The following is a 22,341-nucleotide window of genomic DNA, read 5'->3' as shown; positions in this document are numbered from 1 at the left end:
TTCCAACATTCCTCATGTTGATCTTACTTAACTTAGCACAATTATATATCCAAGATAGTTTCTGCCATGAATAGATTTCCTCATGAATGGATTAATGACTTATAAAAAAGCAGAAGGGAACTAGCTTAGCTTCTGTTTGCACTTCTGTCCCTTCTGTCATGTGAACACACTTCAACCATGTCTTCTATGAAGAATGGACCTTCACAAACATCAAACCTGCCAACTCCTTGATCTTGGATCATGCAAGATTTTTATTGGAAGAGTTTGAACCTTTTCCCCCTACAGTGGTAAACAGTGTGATTAAGTATCCCAATCAGTTATTTATTGATGGTATAATCATTAGTCCTATTTTCTGGTGAAAAAAATTAGAAGCTATATTTATGTCCAACCATATAATATATTGGTTAAATATATTATGGTACAGTCAAATATGAAATAGTATACAACCAATAAAATGATGTTTTAAAGGTACATTTAGTCCTTTAAATATCAATTTATTTACATGTATATAGTTATTGATCTGTATACTTTAAATGAACAACAGAATTCTACTTAAATATTTAAAACTTTTAACAGTGGTTATTCTCATAGAGAATTCTCCAGGATAGACTATATGTGAGATCACAAAACAAGTTTTCATCAATTAAAAAAGATCAAAGTTGTACATAGTATCTTTTCTGATCACAAAGGAATGTATCCATAAAAAACAAAAACTGGAAAGCTTACAAATATGTGGAAATTGGACAACACACTCTTACTACCAATAGGTTAAAGAAGAAATCACAGGGAAATTAGAAAACTGAAACAAATAAAAACCCACATTCCAAAGATTTATGAGAAAGACAGTGCTCAAAGAGACATTTATGGTTGCAAATACCTCTGTTATAAAAAGAGGAAAAATCTCAAATCAGTATTCTAACTTTAAATCTTCTTTTTAATGTATTTTTAGTTGTCAGTGGATCTTTTACTTATTTATACGTGGTGCTGAGTATCAAACCCAGGACCTCACACATGCCAAGCAAGTGCTCTACCACTGAGCCACAACTCCAGCCCCCTCTAACTTTAAATCTTGAGTTAAAAAAAAAAAACAAAAAAACTAAACTAAACTCTAGACTAATAATGGTTATTTTGAAATGAAGAAAGGATCTTATTTTCCTTTTTATTGGAGTTCATTAGATTTTCTACACTATATATGTAGAGTATAGTAAGTTTTTAAACTGTGTGAAAAGAAGAAAATAACACTGGAATGCATATATTGTTATTTTATGATTTAGTCATTCTGTGGTCCAATTTTGTAATCCAGAACATGACAATTTAGTCACCCACAAAACATATGTAAAGAGTGGAATACTCATGTTTTATATTTAAATAAGACAAAATTTTTCTTATGATATTTATTGGAGTTTGAAAGATACAAAGAAAACATTGATAATTACTTGAAATCCAGCAACCCAGAGATACCCAGTTCTAGTATTGTGATATACTTCTTACCAGTCTTTATTTCTGTATTTTATGTATTTATATAAAACTGGTGGCCGAGGTCGTAGCTCAGTAACTGAGTGCATACTTAGCAATTGCAAGAGTTCAGGTTCCAGCCAGCACCACAAAAAAATAAATAAATCACTGGTAACGTAATGGTGTACAATTTTATGCCTTCTATTTTTCACATTATAGTGTGAACTTTTCCATATTCTTGAATGTTCTACAAAAACAACATTTAAAATTGCAATACATTAAAATTATATAGATGTGCCATAATCTATCTAACTATTCTTTGAGTATTAAGCATTTATATAATTTCTTTTTTCTATTTCTAACTAGTATTTTTCTGAAAACAGTTTCAGACAAACTCTGAATCCAAATTAGGGATTATTTATTTGGGATAGATTCCAAGAAGGGATAATGGGTATTAAAATGCACTTAACTGTACAGAGAGACTGTGCCACTAAAGGTTCCCACAAGTCTGTATTTTACCAGCCCTTGGCCAGCATTATGCTTTTTAAATTATGCTACTCTGATAAGTAAAAAATGTTATCTGATTGTTCCATTTTGCATATCTTGAGTATGGGTAAGTTTCAGCCATTAGTCATTTTTATTAGCCATTTATAATTCCTTTGAGAATTGAGCTTTATAACATTTGACCATTTATATTGAGTGTTTATTATTTTTCCAGATGATTTATATGAACTCTACATATTAAAGAAATAACCTCTTTTTAACTTATTATTCTAAGGAAAACTTTTTTTTTTTTTACATTTGACTGTCTCAATGGTATCTTAAAATCACTGTCAAATTGAGACCACTATAAATTAAATTCTCTGCCTAAGGTTTTTTTGGCCTAAGATGGGCCATAAAGTAGTGTTTATTCAGACTGCAAAACTGAGTGAATATTGCTTTTGGGTTCAAATGTTTAAGGAAGAGTTTCCACCTCATTTACCTACACCAAGACTGGAAACCATAGTTCCCTTGCAGCCCCTGGTAGGTTTGTAGAGGAGGTGGCCCTTTACTGTCCCTACCTCTCGTGGGAGGCTCTTCCCTCGAGATTTCTGCCTTGGGAGGTGTTTTTTTCTGAATAGCATATAAATTAATGGTGTAAGCAACGTTTTCTTCAGTTCTAGAAAATATAGTGTGTGTTAAAATTTTTCCAGTCTGCATGGTTCATCATGTTTTGTTGTTGTTTGAAAGTGCGGGGGAATTTATTGTGTTTTTAAGATATCAAGTGTTTTACTTGTTAAGTAGTAAATCTGTTGACTTTTTCCCATTTTGCCATAAGTCTATTTTTATAACAGTTTTGTTGAGATATAATTCACATGCCACAAAATTCACCTGTTAAAATGTGCAATTCTGTGGTTCTTAATATGCTAAGTTCACATCATCACCACTAATTTTAGAAAAATTTTGTTACTCCCCAACAGAAACTCCATAACCATTAGCACCCACTCTGTTCCTCTTTGCAGTCCCTGGCAATCACTCATTTACTGCCTGTCTCTATGGTGTTACCAACTCTGGATATTTCATGTCAGTCATTTAGTATGTGTCTTTTGTGTTTGACTTTATCCATGTTATAGCATGTATCCATCAAGGTTAATCCATGTTGCAGCAAGTATCAGTACTTTATTCTTTTTATTGCTGAATAATATTCCATTATATAGAGAATACCACATTTTATGTATGCTCAGGTGATAGATATTTGACTTGTTTTCATTTTTTGGCTGTAAGGAGTAAGTCTGCTATGAATATTCACATACAAGGTTTTGTGTGAATGTATGTTGCATTTCTTAATTGCTGGGTCAGATGAAAACTCTGGTTAAAATTCTCAGGAGCTACCTAACTCTCTTCCAAAGCAGCTGCACCATTTTACAGTTCCACTAGTAATATATGTTTCTCTACATCCTCATCAACATATGCTACTCTCCTTTTTTGTTTTCGCAATCCTCGTGGGTATAAAGTATTTTCTCACTGTGATTTTGATTGGCAGTTCTCTAGTGACTAATTGAACATCTTGTTATGTGCTTATTAGCCATTCACATCTTCTTTGGAGAAATTTTTGCTCAAATTCATAAAGTAAAATTGTGGCCCTCACACTACTCTGTTTGCCTCTGGTCATGCGCCATTTAATCTAATCTCCCCACACTGCAGCCAGAGAAATCAGTTTAAAATACAAATCTGCTTTTCCTAATTACCTGTTAAATCCCCTTCATGCTAAAAAGAATAATAAAGTGGGGGAGGGGGCCTATGGATTCCCTAGAGTGCAGAGTCCTGCAAGTGGCTTCTGAGTCCTGTGGTCTCTCTGTCCCTCCCCTGGAGCTCCTCTCCACCTCATTTCACATCACGCCCTCTGCTGGCTCCCAGCACCACCTAGCACATTTTCCAGCACATAGTAGGGACTCAATCATCGTTTGATGAATAATGCATTGAATGACCATTTCAAAAGGTAGCAATTTAATACAAACGTCGACACTTCTTTTTTTTTTATTTGTCCTTTTTAGTCATACATGGTAGTAGAGTATTTTGATATACATGAAATATAACTTCCCATTGGTGTGGTTGTACATGATGTGGAATTACACTGGTTGTGTATTAAAGTTTACATTTTAAATCCCAACTTTAAGATGTTTCCTCAACTCTGATTGCTTTACAGCCCTTAAGGCTTAAAGACAAACTTTCTTTGTAAGTAAAGACCCTGCCACCATCCCTAAGAAATTAGTACCTGATCTTCATGTTAGTTTTTTAATTTCTTAAATCCATTCACCCCATCTCCCCTAGAATTGTCATGCTGCCAATGTAATAATGTCTACAAAATTCTATATTTTCTAGAAATAGAAATAATAATCATCATGTGTTAAAAGCTCACTGAAATTCTCTATCCAAATAATGTGTCTAAAAAGCTAAAACATTTTTTCCCCCACTTGGTACTGGGGATTGAACCCAGGGGCATTGTGCCACTGAGCCACACCTCCAGGTTTGTGACAGGGTCTTGCTCAGTTGTTTAGGGACTCACTAAATTGCTAAGGCTGGCCTTAGACTTGTGATCCTCCTGCCTCAGCCTCCCCAAGTTGCTGGGATTATAGATGTGTGCCACCACACCCAGCTAAAACTTATTTATTGACTAGAATATAATGATTAGATTAATCATTTGCTAGAAACACGATTGTCCTAAGATTTCAGAACAATAATACATTCATTGAATCAATATTTGTTATCATATGCCTCTTATCAGATGCCTAACACTTTGCTAACCACTGAAATATAGGAAGCTTTTAAAAATCAATTGTTTTGAATTAGGGTACTGGACCATGTAATAGATTTATAATGCCATGAAGCCATTGCTAATAAACATTTTGTATACAAATACTGTAAGTAGATCAAAATAAATAAGACCAATTCTCTAAAAAAGAGATTTACAAAGAAAAGTATTTTAAACTAAGTTCTGTTTAAGCCAGAGTTCATAAGAAGAGAGTCAGGAAGGGCATATTGAGGAGAGGGAACAGCATGTGCAAAGACCTAGGGGTAGGAATAGCATGTTAGGTTCCAGAAGGGCAATAGATAGGTGAAAAATGGTCAAGTATACACATAATTTAGTGCACGAGAATGAAAAGGCATATAATGAAAATAGTTTTAACCTTGCTGCTAGAGTCTCAGGGGCCCCTAGCAGTCCTCAAACCACATCTGAAGTCCTCTGACTGAGAAGTCTGCTATGTGGAAAGACAGGAATTTACCAAAGTTTATTACGGATTTATACAAGTTAGCAGATATAATGTTAAGGCAGAAGCCATGTATGGGTAAGTACTTCAGACCTGCAAAACAAGATTGGCCATTATTAAATGGAATGGGGAATTAAGGAAAACATAACTTATTTAATAACATAGTTGTCATTAAAATCAATTTTGATTAAATTTTAAACATTTCAGAGCTCCTGTCAGAGAAACGCAAACTCTAGTTTTATCTTTTTTTCCCCCACTCCATATTTTAACCAGAAAATAGAATGCTGAAGAGCTAGAAAAAGAACCAACAATTAGGCAACCAAAGAAAACAGGAAAGACCCTAGAGTTCCTGACCTGCTCTTTCTACTCTCAGTTTCAGGTCCCATAAAAAGGGCCAGCCTCCCTCGACACAAGGATAATTTGAGATACACCATGTGAATGTTGGCTTCCAAACTCCAAAGCCCTCTACAAACATTATTTATGATGATGACAATATAATTATGATGTTAAGACTACTCAAGGAACAAATAACCCTTTCCTTCTCAGTAGGAAGACTGGCCTCTGTTCCCTCATTTGTGTCCCAGAGTCCTCCTCCAGTTAAGTTCTTGCAAGCTGCCCTGTGGGAAGGCCCCAAATGAGCAGGTGATCTGCACTCTGAGATTCCAAAAGCTAGACACAGTTACACAGTGACAAATACATTTGCTGCCAGCTTACCCCTTAATGCAAACATCCAGAGGAGGAGAGGCACTGGCAAAAAATAAGTTCAGGGGAGCATAAAGAAGCTTCAACTTCTTTCCTCCATTTTCCTCCAATGAATTCTCTAACAACATTAAGCCAAGAAGAATGATCACAGCAGGAGTGAATGTAAGTGGGGACAATCTGATTGCCACTTAATCAGCTCAGGGCCCTCAGCAGACAAGACATTTTCTTAGGTTCAGGTTCCCAACACACTTCTGAAGACGGAGAATGCTGTATGGACAAAGATCAGGAGTGAATTACGCATCTCACATCACCATGACCTAGAAAAGATCCAAAGAGAGTAGGAAATTTCAGTGGAAAGTAACAGGGAAAAAAAAAAGCAACCAGAAGTAACTTGGCTAAATTGGGCAACGTGAGTATAAGATTAAACATTGGCATGTTTAGAAATTCCCAGTCTCCAGTTAATAACACCAGGGTCATGAGAATTCTCCATACTTTACCATCTGCATTTACCCATTCACCCAGCCTACTCCCAGAATTAGAAAAACATTGTTTGGAGGAAGGAAAATAATTCTTTTGTGTTTTTTTGAGATCCACAAATCTGTAATTTTTTTTTTAACGTTAGTACATTTTAGTTATACATAATAGTGGGGTTCCTTTTGACATAATCATACATGCATGGAATATTATTTACTCTATTTCAGTCCCTGGGGAAGTAGTTCTTTAGCAAGAAAACATTTGAAATTGACTTCAAATAAGACTTTATTTTAAAATATGGAAAGAAATTTCAACTCTAACTTATTCTAGGATATTTTGGGTTAAGTCAAGTCATTTTGAACAAATTATATGGCCAAACATAGACAATTTTATAAAAAACCACACACACACACACACACACACACACACACACACACACACATGTATATCTTTATATATCTTCAAATAAGACTTTCCATGTAATGCATAAGATATAATATGTAATATACATAAGAAGGCTCTCACCTTTCACTGAAATAACTAAAATGCTAATAAATAATAAAATATGAGTTTAACAATGTGAATCTGGTTTTGTATTTGTGTTTGTCTCTCCCTTCCCTTGCGGCCCAGCTTTGAAAGCCTCTCCTTCTAAGAAACGGTGCAACTCCATTGCCGCCTTGAAGGCGACCTCTCAGGAGATCGTGTCTTCAGTTAGCCAGGAGTGGAAGGATGAGAAGCGGGATCTCTTGACCGAAGGACAGAGTTTTAGCAGCCTTGATGAAGAAGGTAAAGACTTACAAAAACCAGAGCCACTAGCACTGCAAGAAAAAAGAAAGAAAAAAAAAAACTAAAATTCGCGTGATTTATTTATACAAGTAATATAAAACCACAGTAGAAAAGTTAGAAAATACCTGCTCTAAGAAATACTCTATTAATTAAATTTTTCAAGGCTGTATATGATATATACATATATCATATATACATATATGATATATACATATATCATATATCATATAAAGTTCATATAAATTTTAAATATCATGAACAATACAATTTATAATTTATGATAAAAAGTAGAAAATGCTGAAATATTCAAAAAGAAAAATCTCTAATCCCACAACCCAATGGTAACATATTAGCATTTTGTTATTTTTACTCCTAGACTTTCTGAGCATGTATATACATATACATATGCAACGCAACAAGTTACCTCTTCAATTATTTAGAGCTTTAATGAACTTAAATAAAGTTTTATAATATTTTCCTTACATGGCATGAATACATTCATTTTGTTAGATTCCTTCCTTGGGTAGATATAGAAATATTTTTTTTCTGTCTTTTGAAGTAGGCTCTTTCTTAAGACTGGGAGTTCTGGCTGTCTGCTGGGCCTGATAGACCTCTCGTCCCTTTTCCCTTTTCCTTGCTGGCTAGGACATCTGGACAATGGTGACTAGAAGTGTGATTGTAGGAAGCCTTGCCTTGTCCTGATTTTAAAGGAATGCTTCTAATGTTTCTCGGTTGAAAAAGAATTTGCTGTACATGGTACCCCTCATCAGATCAAGGAAATCCTTTTTTTTTTTTTTTTTTTTTTTTTTAAATCAAGAATGAGTACTGAATTTTACTAAATATTTTTCTCTGTTTATTCAGTTGACCATTTGTTTTTTCTCTTATAATTCAATAAGGGAAGCAATATTTTAAATTTGTCTATCAGTACATTCTTTTTTATCAGTATATTCTTTTGAGAATCCCAACATTTCCTAAAAAAGCCTTTTGCTTCCTATAGAAAATAAGTGCTCCTGTAGGATTTTTTTTTCCTCAGAGACCTCTGGGTGTTAATCCCATCCCATTCTGCAACATTCGCCTACATGTGCTTTATTGGGTTTATTTCTTTCTCATCTTTCCATAAACCAAACTTTTATCAAGTAGTTTTATTTCAACAAAAGAGTTGCCCGTGGTCTTTTGCCTGAATTGATGACTCCAATTCCTGGCAGACACCACCCCTTTCCCCTAAGGAGCCCTACCCTGGTGTTTCCCTCACCATATTACCTGGTTTTCTGAGCGCACATAAAACTACAGGTGTCTGCACTCTGGGAAATAGGACAGACTTATTTTTTTTTATTCTGAATTTATTTTTAATGCCAATGACAACAAAAGAGCTCTTTTACGTGAGTTATTTTACAAAACAGAAAACACAATTTCCTGAAATGGCATTCTAGAGAAATTAAAGAAACATTTGACATGAAAGAGATGGCAGACTTATTTTTAAAACTATATTAGTTAAACATGCAAACACTTGCTCAATATGACCTCTGAAGTTCAAGCAATAGGTCCCACTGTTCATAGGCTAGAGATAAATACACTACCACATACCCAGAAAGTCTGGAAATGGGAAGCACTAAATATACGTATCATACTTTTTTTTTTTCCTTCAGAAGAATTGTGAGACCAATTGCTTCAAATTTAGAGATATTACACCTGAAGATGTCTCTGAGACTCAAAGAAATCCCTATTGAGCATATTCTTTTTCTTAACTTTATTTATTTATTTGTATTTTATGTGGTGCTAAGGATGGAACCCAGTGCCTTACACGTGCTGGGCAAGTACTCTACCACCAAGCCACAACTCCAGCCCTGGAGCATATTCCTCTTTTATTATAACCTCTCCTAAAACAAGTTTTCCTATACAGTCCCCTTCATGTTCAGGTTTTGCCTCTTCATAAAACTGCATACTGGGGGACTTCTTTCAGAGTGCACCAAGTCATCACCAAAATTTCCTCCAGTTTTTAACCATTTGTTTTCTGGAATCCTCAGCATGATTAGATTATATTCCTTTTCTATTGACATATAACAAATTACCCCAAATTTAGCAGGCTAAAATAAAACCTCTTTATTAACTGGCAGGTCTGTAAGTCAGAAGACTGATTATCACATACCTGTGTATTATACTCAGGGTCTGAAAAGCAGAAATCAAGGGGTCAGCTTGACTGGGTTCATAGATGGGGACTCATCATATTGTCCACAGAATTCAGTTCCTGTAGCTGTGTTGGTGTCCCTTCTTTGTGCCTGATAGCAGAGGGCCATGCCGAGGCCCTAGCAACCATCTACACTCCTTGTCATGTAGACTCCTTCATCTCCAAAAAGAATTCCTTGCAAATCAGTCCCCTCAACATTTCAACTCTTCCTGTCTCAGACCCCTAGACCCAAACTTAAAGGTTTTGTTTGATTACCTAGGACTGCCCTGGATAATCTCCCTTTTGACTAACTTAAAGTTACCCAACTCAAAGTAACCAAGATTCCATCAGCAAAATCCCTTTCTGACAAGTCACATAGAATAATCACAGGAGTAATATCTCATCATATTTTCAGGTTCCACCCACACTCACAGAAAGGTCATACAAGTGTGTGGATCCTGGGAGTCATCTTAGAATTCTACCTATCACATTGATTTTAAAAAAAAAGAAAGAAAGAAAGAAAGAAAGAGAGAGAGAGAGAGAGAGAGAGAGAGAGAAAGAAAGAAAAGAAAGAAAGAGAAAGAAAAGAAAGACGCAGTTGAATAAAGAAGTAGTTCCTTGCTTCACAGAGCTGCTCTCCAGGGTGGGAGAGCCAGTTGCCCAGTGTCCCACTGTTTAGATGCTGTCTGACCAGACACTCAGTCGCTGGACAGATTGTGTTTTTACATACTCTGTCATTCAGGTCATTTCTGAGTTATGACAGAAAGCTAGTCATCCCCAAGACCTAAGTATTCTTAAAATCCAGCTCCATCTGCCTTCTAATTAGTGGAACTTCATTGGAATCTGATGTCAGGTTATTTTTCAGACCCAGGTTTCAATATTATTGAGGGTTTTCATATTTTTCTCCATGTTTAATGAGAAGTCAGAATCCAAGTATATTAAAGATTGCTAACAGATGTCCCGTTCAATTGAAACCTTTCTGAGGTTTGAATGTTGAGCACATTGGTTACTCATGGTTTTATATGGTCATTATCTGGTATTCACCATGGCGGTTCTTTATTTCCTCCTGAACTGGAAGCAGAGCTCCATTGTCTATACCTTTTAATGTGTTTTCTAGCTTCCTGACCAAAGTCCAGTCCTGTCCATGCCCCATTTTTCCCTATTTGTGTCTCTCTACCCCATAATATGTTACTTCTTCAAATGTCCAATCCTGGGCTGAAGGGAATATAGCTCAGTGGTACAAAGAAGAGCCCTTGCCTGGCATGCACAAGGCCCTATGTCTGATCCCAGCACCGAAAGAAAGAAAAAAGAAAAAGAAGCAAACCCCAAATCTCATACCCACATGGTAGTGCCTATGAGCCCTTTTCCATTTATACACTGAAAGTTTGTAACTCTGAATCTGTTGTGCCTATCAAGGAATGCCAGAAAGCTTATATTCTATTTATTAATTTATTATCATGTTTTAGTTCAGTTTATGGGGAAAATTGAAAAGAATCCACATAGACTCTTGAGAGATGGGAGTGGTTGATTGCTCAGCCTGGAATATTCTCTTTCCTAACAAGAGAGGACGCTTGGGCTCCTGCAGCTTAAGGCATAGCAAACTGTTGGTTCTTTGAACTATGTTTCCTGGCCCTTGAAAAGTCTTCTTATGTCTATCTGAGATTCATAAATATGTGCATCTATAGGAAAGGCAAAGCAGGTTTGCTCTCTGTTCATTCATCTGCCAGTCATCCTTTTAATCTCTCTCAAATTATCTCTCCATAAGCCCCTAGGAGTTTTCATGCCATCATTTTGAAATAGTAAATCACTTTATTAGGTTTTTAAAAGAACATCCCTAATGTCATTTCCATAAGCCATTTTGGAAATTAATGCAGTTTCCTTTCTGTTTAACCTGTTTGCAAGCAGCTCTTCTGCATTTCGGCTGTAATTCAGAAAATCACAGTTAATTTGTAATTTCATTTGCAGCCTGATATGTAAAATGAATGGTTTAGACTCATTTTAGTTATTAAAGATACAAAAGCAAGCATGTATTATTGAGATCCATGACTGTATGTACCTTTCTTTCCCCAGCCCTGGGATCCCGACACAGGCCAGACCTGGTGCCCAGCACTCCATCACTATTTGAAGCTGCTTCCTTGACAACCACGATTTCATCTTCTTCCTTGTATGTCAGTGAACATTATGCACACGACAGGACTACGCTTTATTCAAACAGGTAACACTTAGCATGATCAGACTGTTACCACATCAGCATTAGACTTAAAGCAGTATCTGAATAAGCAAGCACATGTTGTCTCTAGCAACCAGGTTGCTCAGGGAGAAAGGTCTTGCTTGATTTTTGCTTTGGCAAAAACTCATTTGCAGAAAAAGCCTCCTGTTTGTCCTTTTTAATAATCATTATGTCATGTAGAAATTATACGCTTGGTTCTATGAACGAATACAAATCTTTCATTGTTTTGTTCTAGTAATTTCTTGTGAATGAATTTTTTTTAAGCAAGCTGTCTTGGGAATATTACACAGATAGCTGCAAAGATATTTCAATATTCTCTTTTGTATGTGCAACCTTAGTGACTATGTAAACAGAATGATGACCTCCAAAGTTGTCCACAGCCTAATTTCTGAAACCTATAAATAGGTTACCATATATGACTAAAAGGACTTTGCAAATGTAGCCAGAGAGGCTCAATGTAATCACAAGATCTTTGTGAGAAGAAAATAGGAGGATCAGAATCAGAGAAGATGTGACACCAGAAGCAAAGGACAGAGAGAGAAGAATTTAAAGATGTTGTGCTGCTGGTTTTGACGATGGAGAAAGGAGTCATGAACAAGGAATGCAGGTGGAGTCTAGAAGCTGAAAAAAATGCAAGAAAATCGAGTCTCCCTAGGGCATCCACCAAGGAGTACAGCCCTACAAACAGCTTAAATTTTAGGACTTCTCACCTCTAGAGATGTAATATAATAAATTTGTATTGATTCAACCCACCAAATTATTACTCATTACAACAGCCATAGGAAACTAACACAGTGACTCTCAAATATTTAATGTGGTTTTAAGTACTAGAGTAGGCTACTAAAATTTCTTAGATAAAAATGTAATTATTTGTTTTATTCCTTTTTAAACAAAATATTCTTGAATATTGGTTCTCGTGATAGAAAACGACATCTTTACAAAAAGATCAGAGAATTATTTGTGAGCTTCACTGATTTTTTTTTCTTCTAATTTTATATATACAATTGTATGACTAACTCCAGTTCCAGGAGAGGAACTAATAGGTTAAACTAGTTCTTGTTGAAACCTAGATCCCAAGAATTAAGATCCTATTTATGAGCTAGGGATGTATCTCACTGATAAAGTACTTTTCTAGCATGCACAATACTCTGGGTCCTATCCCCAGCACTGAAAAAAAAATTATGTGGTAGCTTAGGTTTCTTATACCCTAAGTCATTTTCTACTTCCAGGCTGGCAGCTTGGTTCCCTTCCAGCAAAGGAATCAATATGCTAGATTCATTTTTAATGCATGCATATCTGTAGATTCTAGCTTGGTCATTTGGCAAATTAAAGTTTGGTAGTTGGACTTGCTATATTAACTCTTTTATGTCCCTGTTTCCTTCTCTTTCAACTAGATGCAGGAGCAGGGAGGTAGCAAGTTAGGCAGTTGTCACCCTAGGTCTGGGGAACTGAAACAAATGACAAGGTGAGCCACAGATCTTAGCAGGGCCTATCTTTGGATTATCTGTTTTCAAGGACAATAAACATGACTTCATTATAAATTATTTAACTCACCTGAACTACATCAAAGGCATTGGATATGATTAGCTTCCTTGGATTGGAGAGATTTAACATGACTTAAAGTAATGTGTAATAGCTAATATTAATGTGTACCTTGAATGTTCACATTTGGTAGGTAAATTAATCATCTGTATGGTGCAACCAAACACAGGAGTCTGTATAATGTTCTTTTTCTCTCAAGTATAAATAAATGGCTGCCTGAAAGATAGCTGGAAAGCTGCAGGATCCTCAGTGAGGTCAAGAACAGTTCTCATGGGATGCAATGATGCTTTTTTACACTTTGCTACTGAGGTAATAATCCGGGGCGTATGTTTAGATATGCTCAAAACAATTACTGAAATTTCAGCACAAAAAAATTAAAATACTTTTTGCTTGTGTGTTTTTTCACCATTTTTTAATTTGTTCTAATTAGTTATACATGACTGTAGAATGCATTTTGACGCATTGTACACAAATGGAGCACAACTTCTCCTCCCTCTGACTGAACATTTTGCTTGTGTTTTTGGTGGTAGTATGGGTTGTTGTTGTTGGTAAGTATCCCATCTCTTAGCCAAAGGTATTAAACTCCTGAGAATTAATAAGGGCATTTTCCCAGCATTTGGCCTCCTGACTCCCAGTCCAGGAAGCTTTCTCTGTATTCTCTACTCTGCATATTTGCAGAGCTGTGCTATAATTCTTGGTACTTCTCTTTATGCTGATTCTGGCTAGCATATAGATTTGGATGGGGGAAATTTAAAAATCAGCTCTCTATGATATGCTTCCTTTTCTTTTTTTTATTTATTCTTTTTAGTTATACATGACAGTAGAATGTATTTTGGCAAATTATAAATACATAGAATACAACATATTCTATTTTTTTGAAGTAAATTGCTTCAAATAAATCTTCTTTGGCATTGTATCTCCAAGTTGCAATTTGATCTCTTATATTTAGCTATCAGTCAGGGTTCAGTAGCAAGAACAAGAAACTATTCCAACAGAAGGAGAAGATAATTGGGAGCTTACCAAGGGTATGGAAAGACTGGGAGAGTGGGCTCTAGGCTGGCCTTGGAAGGCAGTCCTGGGCTCTCCCTAGGCTGGCCCACCAGCAACACTATAGCCCAGGCCACTAACAAGCAGGTGTCCAGTTTATAGTATGCAACCCAGAGCAAAATATTTCTTTGAATCCAAAATACTCTTAAAATGAACTAACATTCAGAAAGCAAATGGCTTCACCCAGATTCATTTAAAAAGTCAGTAGCTTTGAGGCCACTTGGCCATTTCCTCCTGGGGTTTGTCAGCTGGAAGGGAGAACCCTTGACCTCCAGGTCATTGTGCTCTGCTTCATTCTTCTGTGTTGTCATCTGCCTACTCCCATAGGTGTTTCTGGTTTCAGTCTTGATGCATGTAAGAGGTTGAAAGATATACCTTGAGTCTCAGCCATTGCCTTAGGGAAATAGGAAGGAAAAGAAGTGGAAGTGCTAAATACCCCAAAGAGAAATAGTGGCACAAGAATTTCTAGGAGGCCACATTCCTGTTTTCCCAACCTAGTTATTCTACAGGGAACCTCACCAGCAAACTAAAGAAATTGTCATATTTTTGTTTACATTTTTTCTCTTACTCTGCCCTATGTGATATTTTTGAGGCAATAAGTAGACACACTTCTAAGTCCATCTAATCTACTAAGTTATAAAACCTCATACAAACATCCTAGGAAGAAAATGCATTGAAAAAATGAAAATGTGTTGAATATTGATGTTATAATTCCCAGATAAGATTTTTCTCCTTATCTATGAATCATTTTTCTGTTTGAAATGTCTGTTTTCTCATTTTGACATTGTGCTATTCATATCTGTGCTAAAATAAGCTGTAAATACTTCGACTAGCAGTTGTCATTCTGTCAGTCTTTTCAGCTTCCTTAACTTTGCAAGGTATTGATTAGTACCTGGATGGCTCTCCACCTAAATTACATACTGCAGGGAGGAACTGCTGTCTCTTAGAATTCTTTCTCTTTTTTTTAAGGATTATTCTTTAGAACTTCAAAAATGCCAATGTCTCTTACAATCCATTCTCCCTTTTTTTCTCTCCAAAAATTGACTAGGAAGCAAAGAAAAAAAATGCATCATCTTAAAAGTGTATATTTAACCTGCTGATTTGAAGTATATATTTTCAAGTTCTATTGTACAGCCTTGTGTTAGAACATGCAGATTGTAGAAATGAATTGAAATTGTCAGGGCACAGGCCTCACAGGCAAATAGTGGATTTAAGTTTTGAATTTTTTACAGCTGAATTTTTCTTTCATGGTAAGAAATCTGTTCTTTTAAAGGAGGTATAAACTGAGCACTAAGAAATACAGAAGCAAATAAGTTTTATCTCAAAATGAAGAGTAGTTGAACTTGTAGAAATAAGTTACACACATGAATATTCATTCTTTTCATGATTTCCTGCACAGTTGGCAGCAAAGCTAATGCTCTAATTATGCATAAGAATCAAAAACCAACTTCGTTCAGATCCATCTTTACATTTTCCATCGAAGATGTCCTTACCAGCATCACCTCTCCATCCAGTCCTATGTTTTGCTAGTGACTGTTTCTAACAGTTGACTCAGCCTGAAGACACTTGGAGTTTTGTGAGAAGAGCAGATGAATCAGAGGAGAAGCCTCTGGTCATTTGCACATGGAGGGAGAGCTGGCAAAGGCCCCTTAAATAGTGAATGAAGTGCTCTAGATCTCAGAGGCCAACCCAGCAGATCTGAAGCAGTCCTGGGCCCCCTTCTTCAAGTACCATACACCTAGAAGAGGGGCAAACAGTTGCCTATAGTCACAACCCCCTTCCCACAAATTGCTTACCACTCACATTTAAAGTAGAGCTATCCCAAAGTGGGTTAGAGGCCATTCTTTAGATTTTTCTGAAAGAGCAGGAAATGGAAATGCAGAGAGCTTAGGTGATACATCCAAGTGTGCTGGTAAGATTTCAATTGGAACATTGGTTTCTAGGGTCCAGATCTCCTGTTCTTTCCGCTGTGTCATCCTTTCGTGGTGGCCTCCAGGTCTTATCCTTTTTGTGTGCTGTGCACAGAGTATTTTTCCTAGTGCGAGTTCCTACCCTGTCTGAGCCATCTTCTTTTGCTGCATAATAACTAATGTATTTCTAGTAGGCAAAAAGGGGGACTTGTGTTAATGTTTACCTGTGGTGTTTGTTCTAGAAGTCATCAGTGATGCTCTGGTAACTTTTCCATCATAGTGCTCATCATATTTCAAGTCGTCAATAATAATCTAATAATAATAACAGTTACTGTAATAACTGATTATTAGACCTTAGTAAGACTCTGTGTTAAGCCTTTTACATGTATCCAGTCATTTAATTCTCATAGCATCTCTATAAGGTAAGTATGTTTATTATTTCTAGCTTGCAGATGAAAAAATTGATGCTTAGCAATATTAGATAACTTTAAAGACCATGTGGCTAAAAACTGGAGCCGTGCCATTCACCCATGCACTGATGCAAAGGACAAGGACTGGGTCTGTTATTTCACAGCTGTGCTTATTTGTGTTGTCACGTCTGTGGCAAGATGAGTTTTAAATGACACTTTTAATGGAAATGCAGTCACATCTGCACAAGTTCTCTTCTTTCTCATCTGTTTTGCCTTCTCTCTCCCTGTCTCTCTCTGTGATTTTGAGTGAGGATTTTCATTTCCAAAGATGTTAAAGTGTCCAAACCCTTTAAAAATAATAGCCCATTAATTTAAATTCATAAGTAACCAGAAATAGCTATTTTCTCCAACTTTGATTTCCAGCTCTCCAGGTGAACTTGGAGTCACTACATTATCACAGAGAAGAGACTTTGGTTAGAAAGGTTTCTGCTTGGTTTAGAAAACCCTGTAACTTCTGTTGATGTTACAAGGTGAGCAGGAATATTTACTACTGTAAATGAAAATTGGTTGCAAGGATTTCCTAGTGATCCCAGGTCTCTAACCCTAACCCCAAGGAAGGGGCAGGGTACACCTGCAGTTTCTACTGGGGATAGCATAACTACTTGCTGTGCTGGGACCCTAGACCAGAGCTCACAGGCAGTGTCCATGTTGCTGCCGAATGTTGAATTGGCCTCTTCAGATCCTGCTGTTATGCTTCAAAATCTGGTTATTCTTGCTTGCAGAAACATCTACTTTCTCCACCACCTCTTGCTCTGCCATCATAACAAATCATCACTTCAGACTTTAGCCCTCAAGCCGCCCCCTCCAGCTGTCTAATATTGGACAAGTTACCTTTATGTGCCTTGGTTTCCCTATTTGTAAAATGTAGATTATTATATTTCTGCCCTCAGTGGGTTGTTCTAAAGATTAAATGAAATAATAATTGGAAAGCATATATAACACCTCCTGACACATAGTAAGTGCCATCAGAATATTTGTTGAAATATCAAGTGCTATCCAGGTGCAGTGGTACATGTTTGTAATCCCAGCAGGTCAGACTGAGGCAGGATTGCAAGTTTAAGGCCAGCCTCAATAATTTAGAATGACCCCTAGAAACTAAGTAAGACCCTGTCTCAAAATAAAAAGGACTGAGGGAGCTTGCAGCTGAAACTAACATGCCAGTTTCTTCTTTCAACATTGTAGACGAGTAAGTTCTGTGTCTTCTGGGGAAGAGCAGGTGAAGAGGCAGAGAGCAAGAGTACCATTCTAATAGAAGTTTCTATGGAAACACGAGTCAGGCATAAGAGTTGTCTTCTAAAATAGATAATGATCAAATTGATATCACAAATCTTAAGTTACCTCCATTCAACTCAAATTTATTGAGTACTACTTTCTTGGAATTATGTTAGTATGATGTAGGACCCAGGAATGGGAATTTTAAAACAGTGGTCACTGTGGATAAATCTTCCCATGGCTAAGATTTGGAGATTCTACTGTCATGTATAACTAAAAATAACTAATTTTTTTAAAAAAAGGACTGGGGATATAGCTCAGTGGTAAAGCACTCCTGGGTTCAATTCCAAGTACAAAAAAAAGAAAAAAAAGAGCTAAGTGTTTAAGGTATCAACACCTTGCAACTTCCCCATAAGTTCCACTATACGGTACAAAATGTAAATTGTTTGTTGGCAAAAAGCCATCAGAGGGCACTTTATTAGTCCACGTTCAGTCAAGGAAACAGAATTTTGAAGGGAATTGGTTACAGAGTATGGGAAAACTGGAAGAAGGATGGGAGAAGATGCAGAAACCCAGGTAAATACCCACAGGAAGCAGCTCACAGCATTAGCTCTGACACCCACAAAGTTAGACTTAGGGACAATGTAGAAAGACACTACCTAAAGAGCTGGCATAGTGCCAGGAACACAGCCACCTTCAGAGATACTGCCCAAAGACAGAAGAAAGAAAAATGAGGAAGAAGAGAGCCAGAGGCAGAACCCAGCAAAGGGGCATGAGGAATGGAGAATACATTTTGCTCACTCTCAACCCCAGAGTTGCAAAGTACAGCTGACACAGGATGTAAATAATGACTTCATGAGCAAAGCGAAAACCAGGTAGATATAAGATCTTTAAAAAAAATAATAATAATTACAAAGATCAAAGCTTTACAAAGGGAGAGGGCATGCATGAACAGGAATCAATTTGTACTCTGATGAAAGGAATCATAGAACCAATTTATTAACATACCAATGTAATGATAGTATGTAAAGTAGCTGTAATTTTTTTTGATGATCTGTGCAATTACAGACTGCAGTATTTACCAACAAATCTGACAGTAATGCTTTTCCTGGTACTGATAGGTTGTAAATACTCACAGAGATGTCTTAACTAATTCCAGACACATGGGAGAGATAGAAAGGTTCTTTAGCTGGAGAATTAGAGGTCTGTAACACTGAGGAATCCACACAACAAGGCAGCAGACGCCCATGGAAGAAGAGCCATCAGGCATTTCCCGGCAAAACACTCATACTTTATTGCCAATACCTGGTTTCTGAAGCCATCACTGCATCCCCTCATCAGCTCAATATAGTTCGGTCTAGAGCAGACACACATCATGGAGTGGGTATAGTTAAGGGAAGGATTTTGTCAACTTTTTCCCAGTGTCAGGAAACTAGGTCGCAAAAAAAAAATGACACGTTTAGAGGAGAACATTCCTGAGGATTCTGAAGCAAAACCCTGCTTTATTCCCAAGAGAAGAATGTCTCGTATCAGGAATTAAGACTGTTAGAAGCATGCTGGGAGTACCAGGGAGCCTGGGCAAGGGGTCACATCTCTCTCCAGTTGTGACTGGGACACATTCACAGAACATCAGAGCTTAACGGGATACCTGTTCACTTAGCTTTTCCTCCCCACCACCAGAAAAAGGAGGGCATGGATTTACATCACTTAGTTTGCAGCTGGAGTTTAGCAGATGCCTGCCTCTTTGTTTTGTTTTGTTTTTTTATAAACTGTAGAACTGCCTCTGTAAAGCCTAAGTGATTAGTTTTTCACATGATCCCTCACATATTTCTGCTTGGGCAGGAAATTGAAGTGAATTTTTCAGATAGCTGACATTTTATGAAGAATAATTTAAGATTCAGCATTAATTCAAAGAATGCACACTTATTTTTTGAGGAATTAGTGCATGATAATATTTCCAGGTGCTTTTCCCATATTAGTAAGATGTTTTCTAATGGATCTAATTTGTGGATAAGTCATATTGCAAAAAAGAAAAAAGAAAAGAAAAGAAAGAAAAGGGGGAAACTTGTCCAGTCTTTGGATACCTTAACTTATCGAACAAAACAAAACCCTACATCTTTATTTCCCTTGACTTTAGCCACTATGCTGCATCTTGGAAGAGTGGTTTGCAGGCAGTGAGTGGATCTCTGTAGAGCCCCCAATTCTCTATTCCTCTTCCATTGGTGCTCTAGAGAAATGCTTCTCAATGAGATCAGTTCCTACATCTGGGTACCTGCCTCTAGAAACAGGGCCCTGAAACCTGCATTTTAGGATGCTTCTTAAGGGATTCTTAGGGTATAAGAAAAAAGGGATAAACTCTTCCTCTCTAGCTGTATCAAGAAGTGAAGTGATGTCTTTGCCTTGCAGCTCAGCTGAACCACAGCTGGGCTCTTTCAAGGAACTGATATATAATATCTATTGCTCAAAATACAAACTGCAACCAAGTAAATGCGTTTTCAGATTACATTAAAGAGGACAGGACCTCGGTTCCTTTCTTTACCTCACACCTGCCTGGCTGAGTCCTAAGCAAAAGCAGCTTGCCTTAAGATAGTAGCAGCCCACCCCAAACCTCCTTCCCAGCTCAACCCTTCTGACCTGAGACCAAACTTCACTTCTGCTCAGCACCTGTTCTTGGCCTTTCTGCTTCTACAAAGATCCTTGATTCTGTAGCCAAGCAGAGAAATTCTCTTTAATATCCCCTGCTTCTCTGGCTTTCCTGCTCCACTTAATGGTCAGTTTGGGCCATCTGGAAGATCCATGATGGGTGAACTTTTCAAGGCTCTTGTTATGTCCCCCTCCATCCAGGGACCCTGTAATTCAGGGCTCTGCCAGAATCCCAAGTTTAAGTTTGCTTCCCCGATAGACCTTAAAAATATAGGAAGAGCTGCTAACGTAATTTCCTCCATGGCAAGAAGATAATGGATCCCTGACATCCTCTGTTTAATCCATTTTTCTTACCTATGGAATTATCTCCACAGCAGCCAGCTCTATAACCTTTCATTTAGATGAGTTGTTGATCTTTAGGGGAAAGAATTTCACAGCGGAAGTCCACCAGTGTAAACCTGCTGCTAAAGAGTCACCCACTCCACAGCGCTGACCCTGCTTAGCCTCCCCACAGGCAGACAAAACTCATCTACCACAAGCTGTCTTTTGCTTTTAGTTCATGACAGTTATGGGCATCAGGAGAATTAGGTGAGTGGAATGAGGGAATTGGGAGACAATGATAAAGTCTCAATTCAGAATAGTTTTAATCCAAAATGTAATTATTTAATAGCCTGCTTTCAAAGATAATGTAATAAAGATGAATTATATAATGATGGAAAGGAGCTCATTATTTTTCTGGCCAGCCATATTTAAAGTATTTGGAAGTTCACAAAAGAACTGGAAAACCACCCGACTTTTTTTTTTTTTTAAATAAAGAATTTGGATAAAATGAAAATGTCATCCTGATCACTACTTGGGGGAAAAAAATTGGCAATCTTTCTCTGTCTTTCATTGGTCTCTCATCACACTGGAAAGGTTCTTCTGAGATTTAAGCACTTAGCTGGGGAAGGTGTTTTGTCTTTTATTTCCTTATGAGTACTCCTGAGCCAGTGCCCTAATAATTCCAACTGCTGTTACTGGCCATTTTCTTTGTCATCACTGAGTTGTGACAGGAGAGAAGGCAACATTCTGAGATCAAGTCAAAGCTTGTTGGGGAAATGGATCAAGTGTCTGCTTCTTTGCCTTTACCCTGCCTTTGATCCTTTTCCAATCCCAGTAACAAAACTTACCCTGAAAGAATCAGAGCTGCTGGGCACAGTGGTGCATGCCTGTAGTCCCAGTGGCTCAGGAGGCTAAGGCAGAAGGATCACGAGTTCAAAGCCAGCCTCAGCAACAACAAGGCCCTAAGCAACTCAGTGAGACTCTGTCTCTAAAGAAAATACCAAAAAGGGCTGGGGGATGTGGCTCAGGGGTTGAGTGCCCCTGAGTTCAATCCTTGGTACCAAAAATGTAAGGAACCTTTTAACATTATGTCATCCATCCGTTTTATCTGTTTTGTTTTTACTTCAAAGTTCCTCCCACACACTTGACTATCCCCAGATGCAGCCGTCTTCAACACTCTTGGCTAATTCTTTGCAATTAATTCCATATCTCTAAATAGCACGCTTATATTGCTCTTTCTTCCATCATTCAGGTTCAGGCATTAGCTAATAACTTCTCCCTCTAGGGGATAAAGATTGACGTTTTGTCCTCACTCCATCCCTACCACATACATGCACTCTCTGCCTCCATTACCTCCCACACCACACTTCCTGCTTCATAGTACACCTATGTCATGATGACACTTAGGTCAATATTGAGTTTTGCATTATGACCATGTAAATATTATGGTATACAGCCATGCTTTATTATCCAAGAGAGACCGAAGTTACAGGACCCCCTGTGGATACCAAAATCAGTGGATGCTAAAGTCCTGTATATAAAGTCATGCAGTGTTTGCATATAACCTACATACCTCCTCCTATATACTTTAAATCGTCCCTAGATTACTTATAATACCTAATGCAATGTAATTGCT

General features: G+C 37.3%; 1 protein-coding gene across 2 annotated transcripts in view; it reads left to right on the top strand.

Annotated features, from left to right (window-relative positions):
- The window catches only part of PIP5K1B (phosphatidylinositol-4-phosphate 5-kinase type 1 beta), a 294,504-nt gene that overhangs the window by 217,855 nt on the left and 54,308 nt on the right, over positions 1-22,341 (top strand). For both annotated transcript variants that reach the window (XM_079112037.1, XM_079112038.1), the window contains 2 exons: positions 7,011-7,166; positions 11,401-11,545. In XM_079112037.1, the coding sequence (XP_078968163.1) occupies positions 7,011-7,166; positions 11,401-11,545 (301 nt within the window). The remainder of the gene's footprint in view (positions 1-7,010; positions 7,167-11,400; positions 11,546-22,341) is intronic.

The sequence above is a fragment of the Sciurus vulgaris genome, assembly GCF_902686455.1.
Source record: "Sciurus vulgaris genome assembly, chromosome: 15".
Lineage (NCBI taxonomy): Eukaryota > Metazoa > Chordata > Mammalia > Rodentia > Sciuridae > Sciurus > Sciurus vulgaris.
This window is presented reverse-complemented; position numbering and strand designations above follow the sequence as displayed.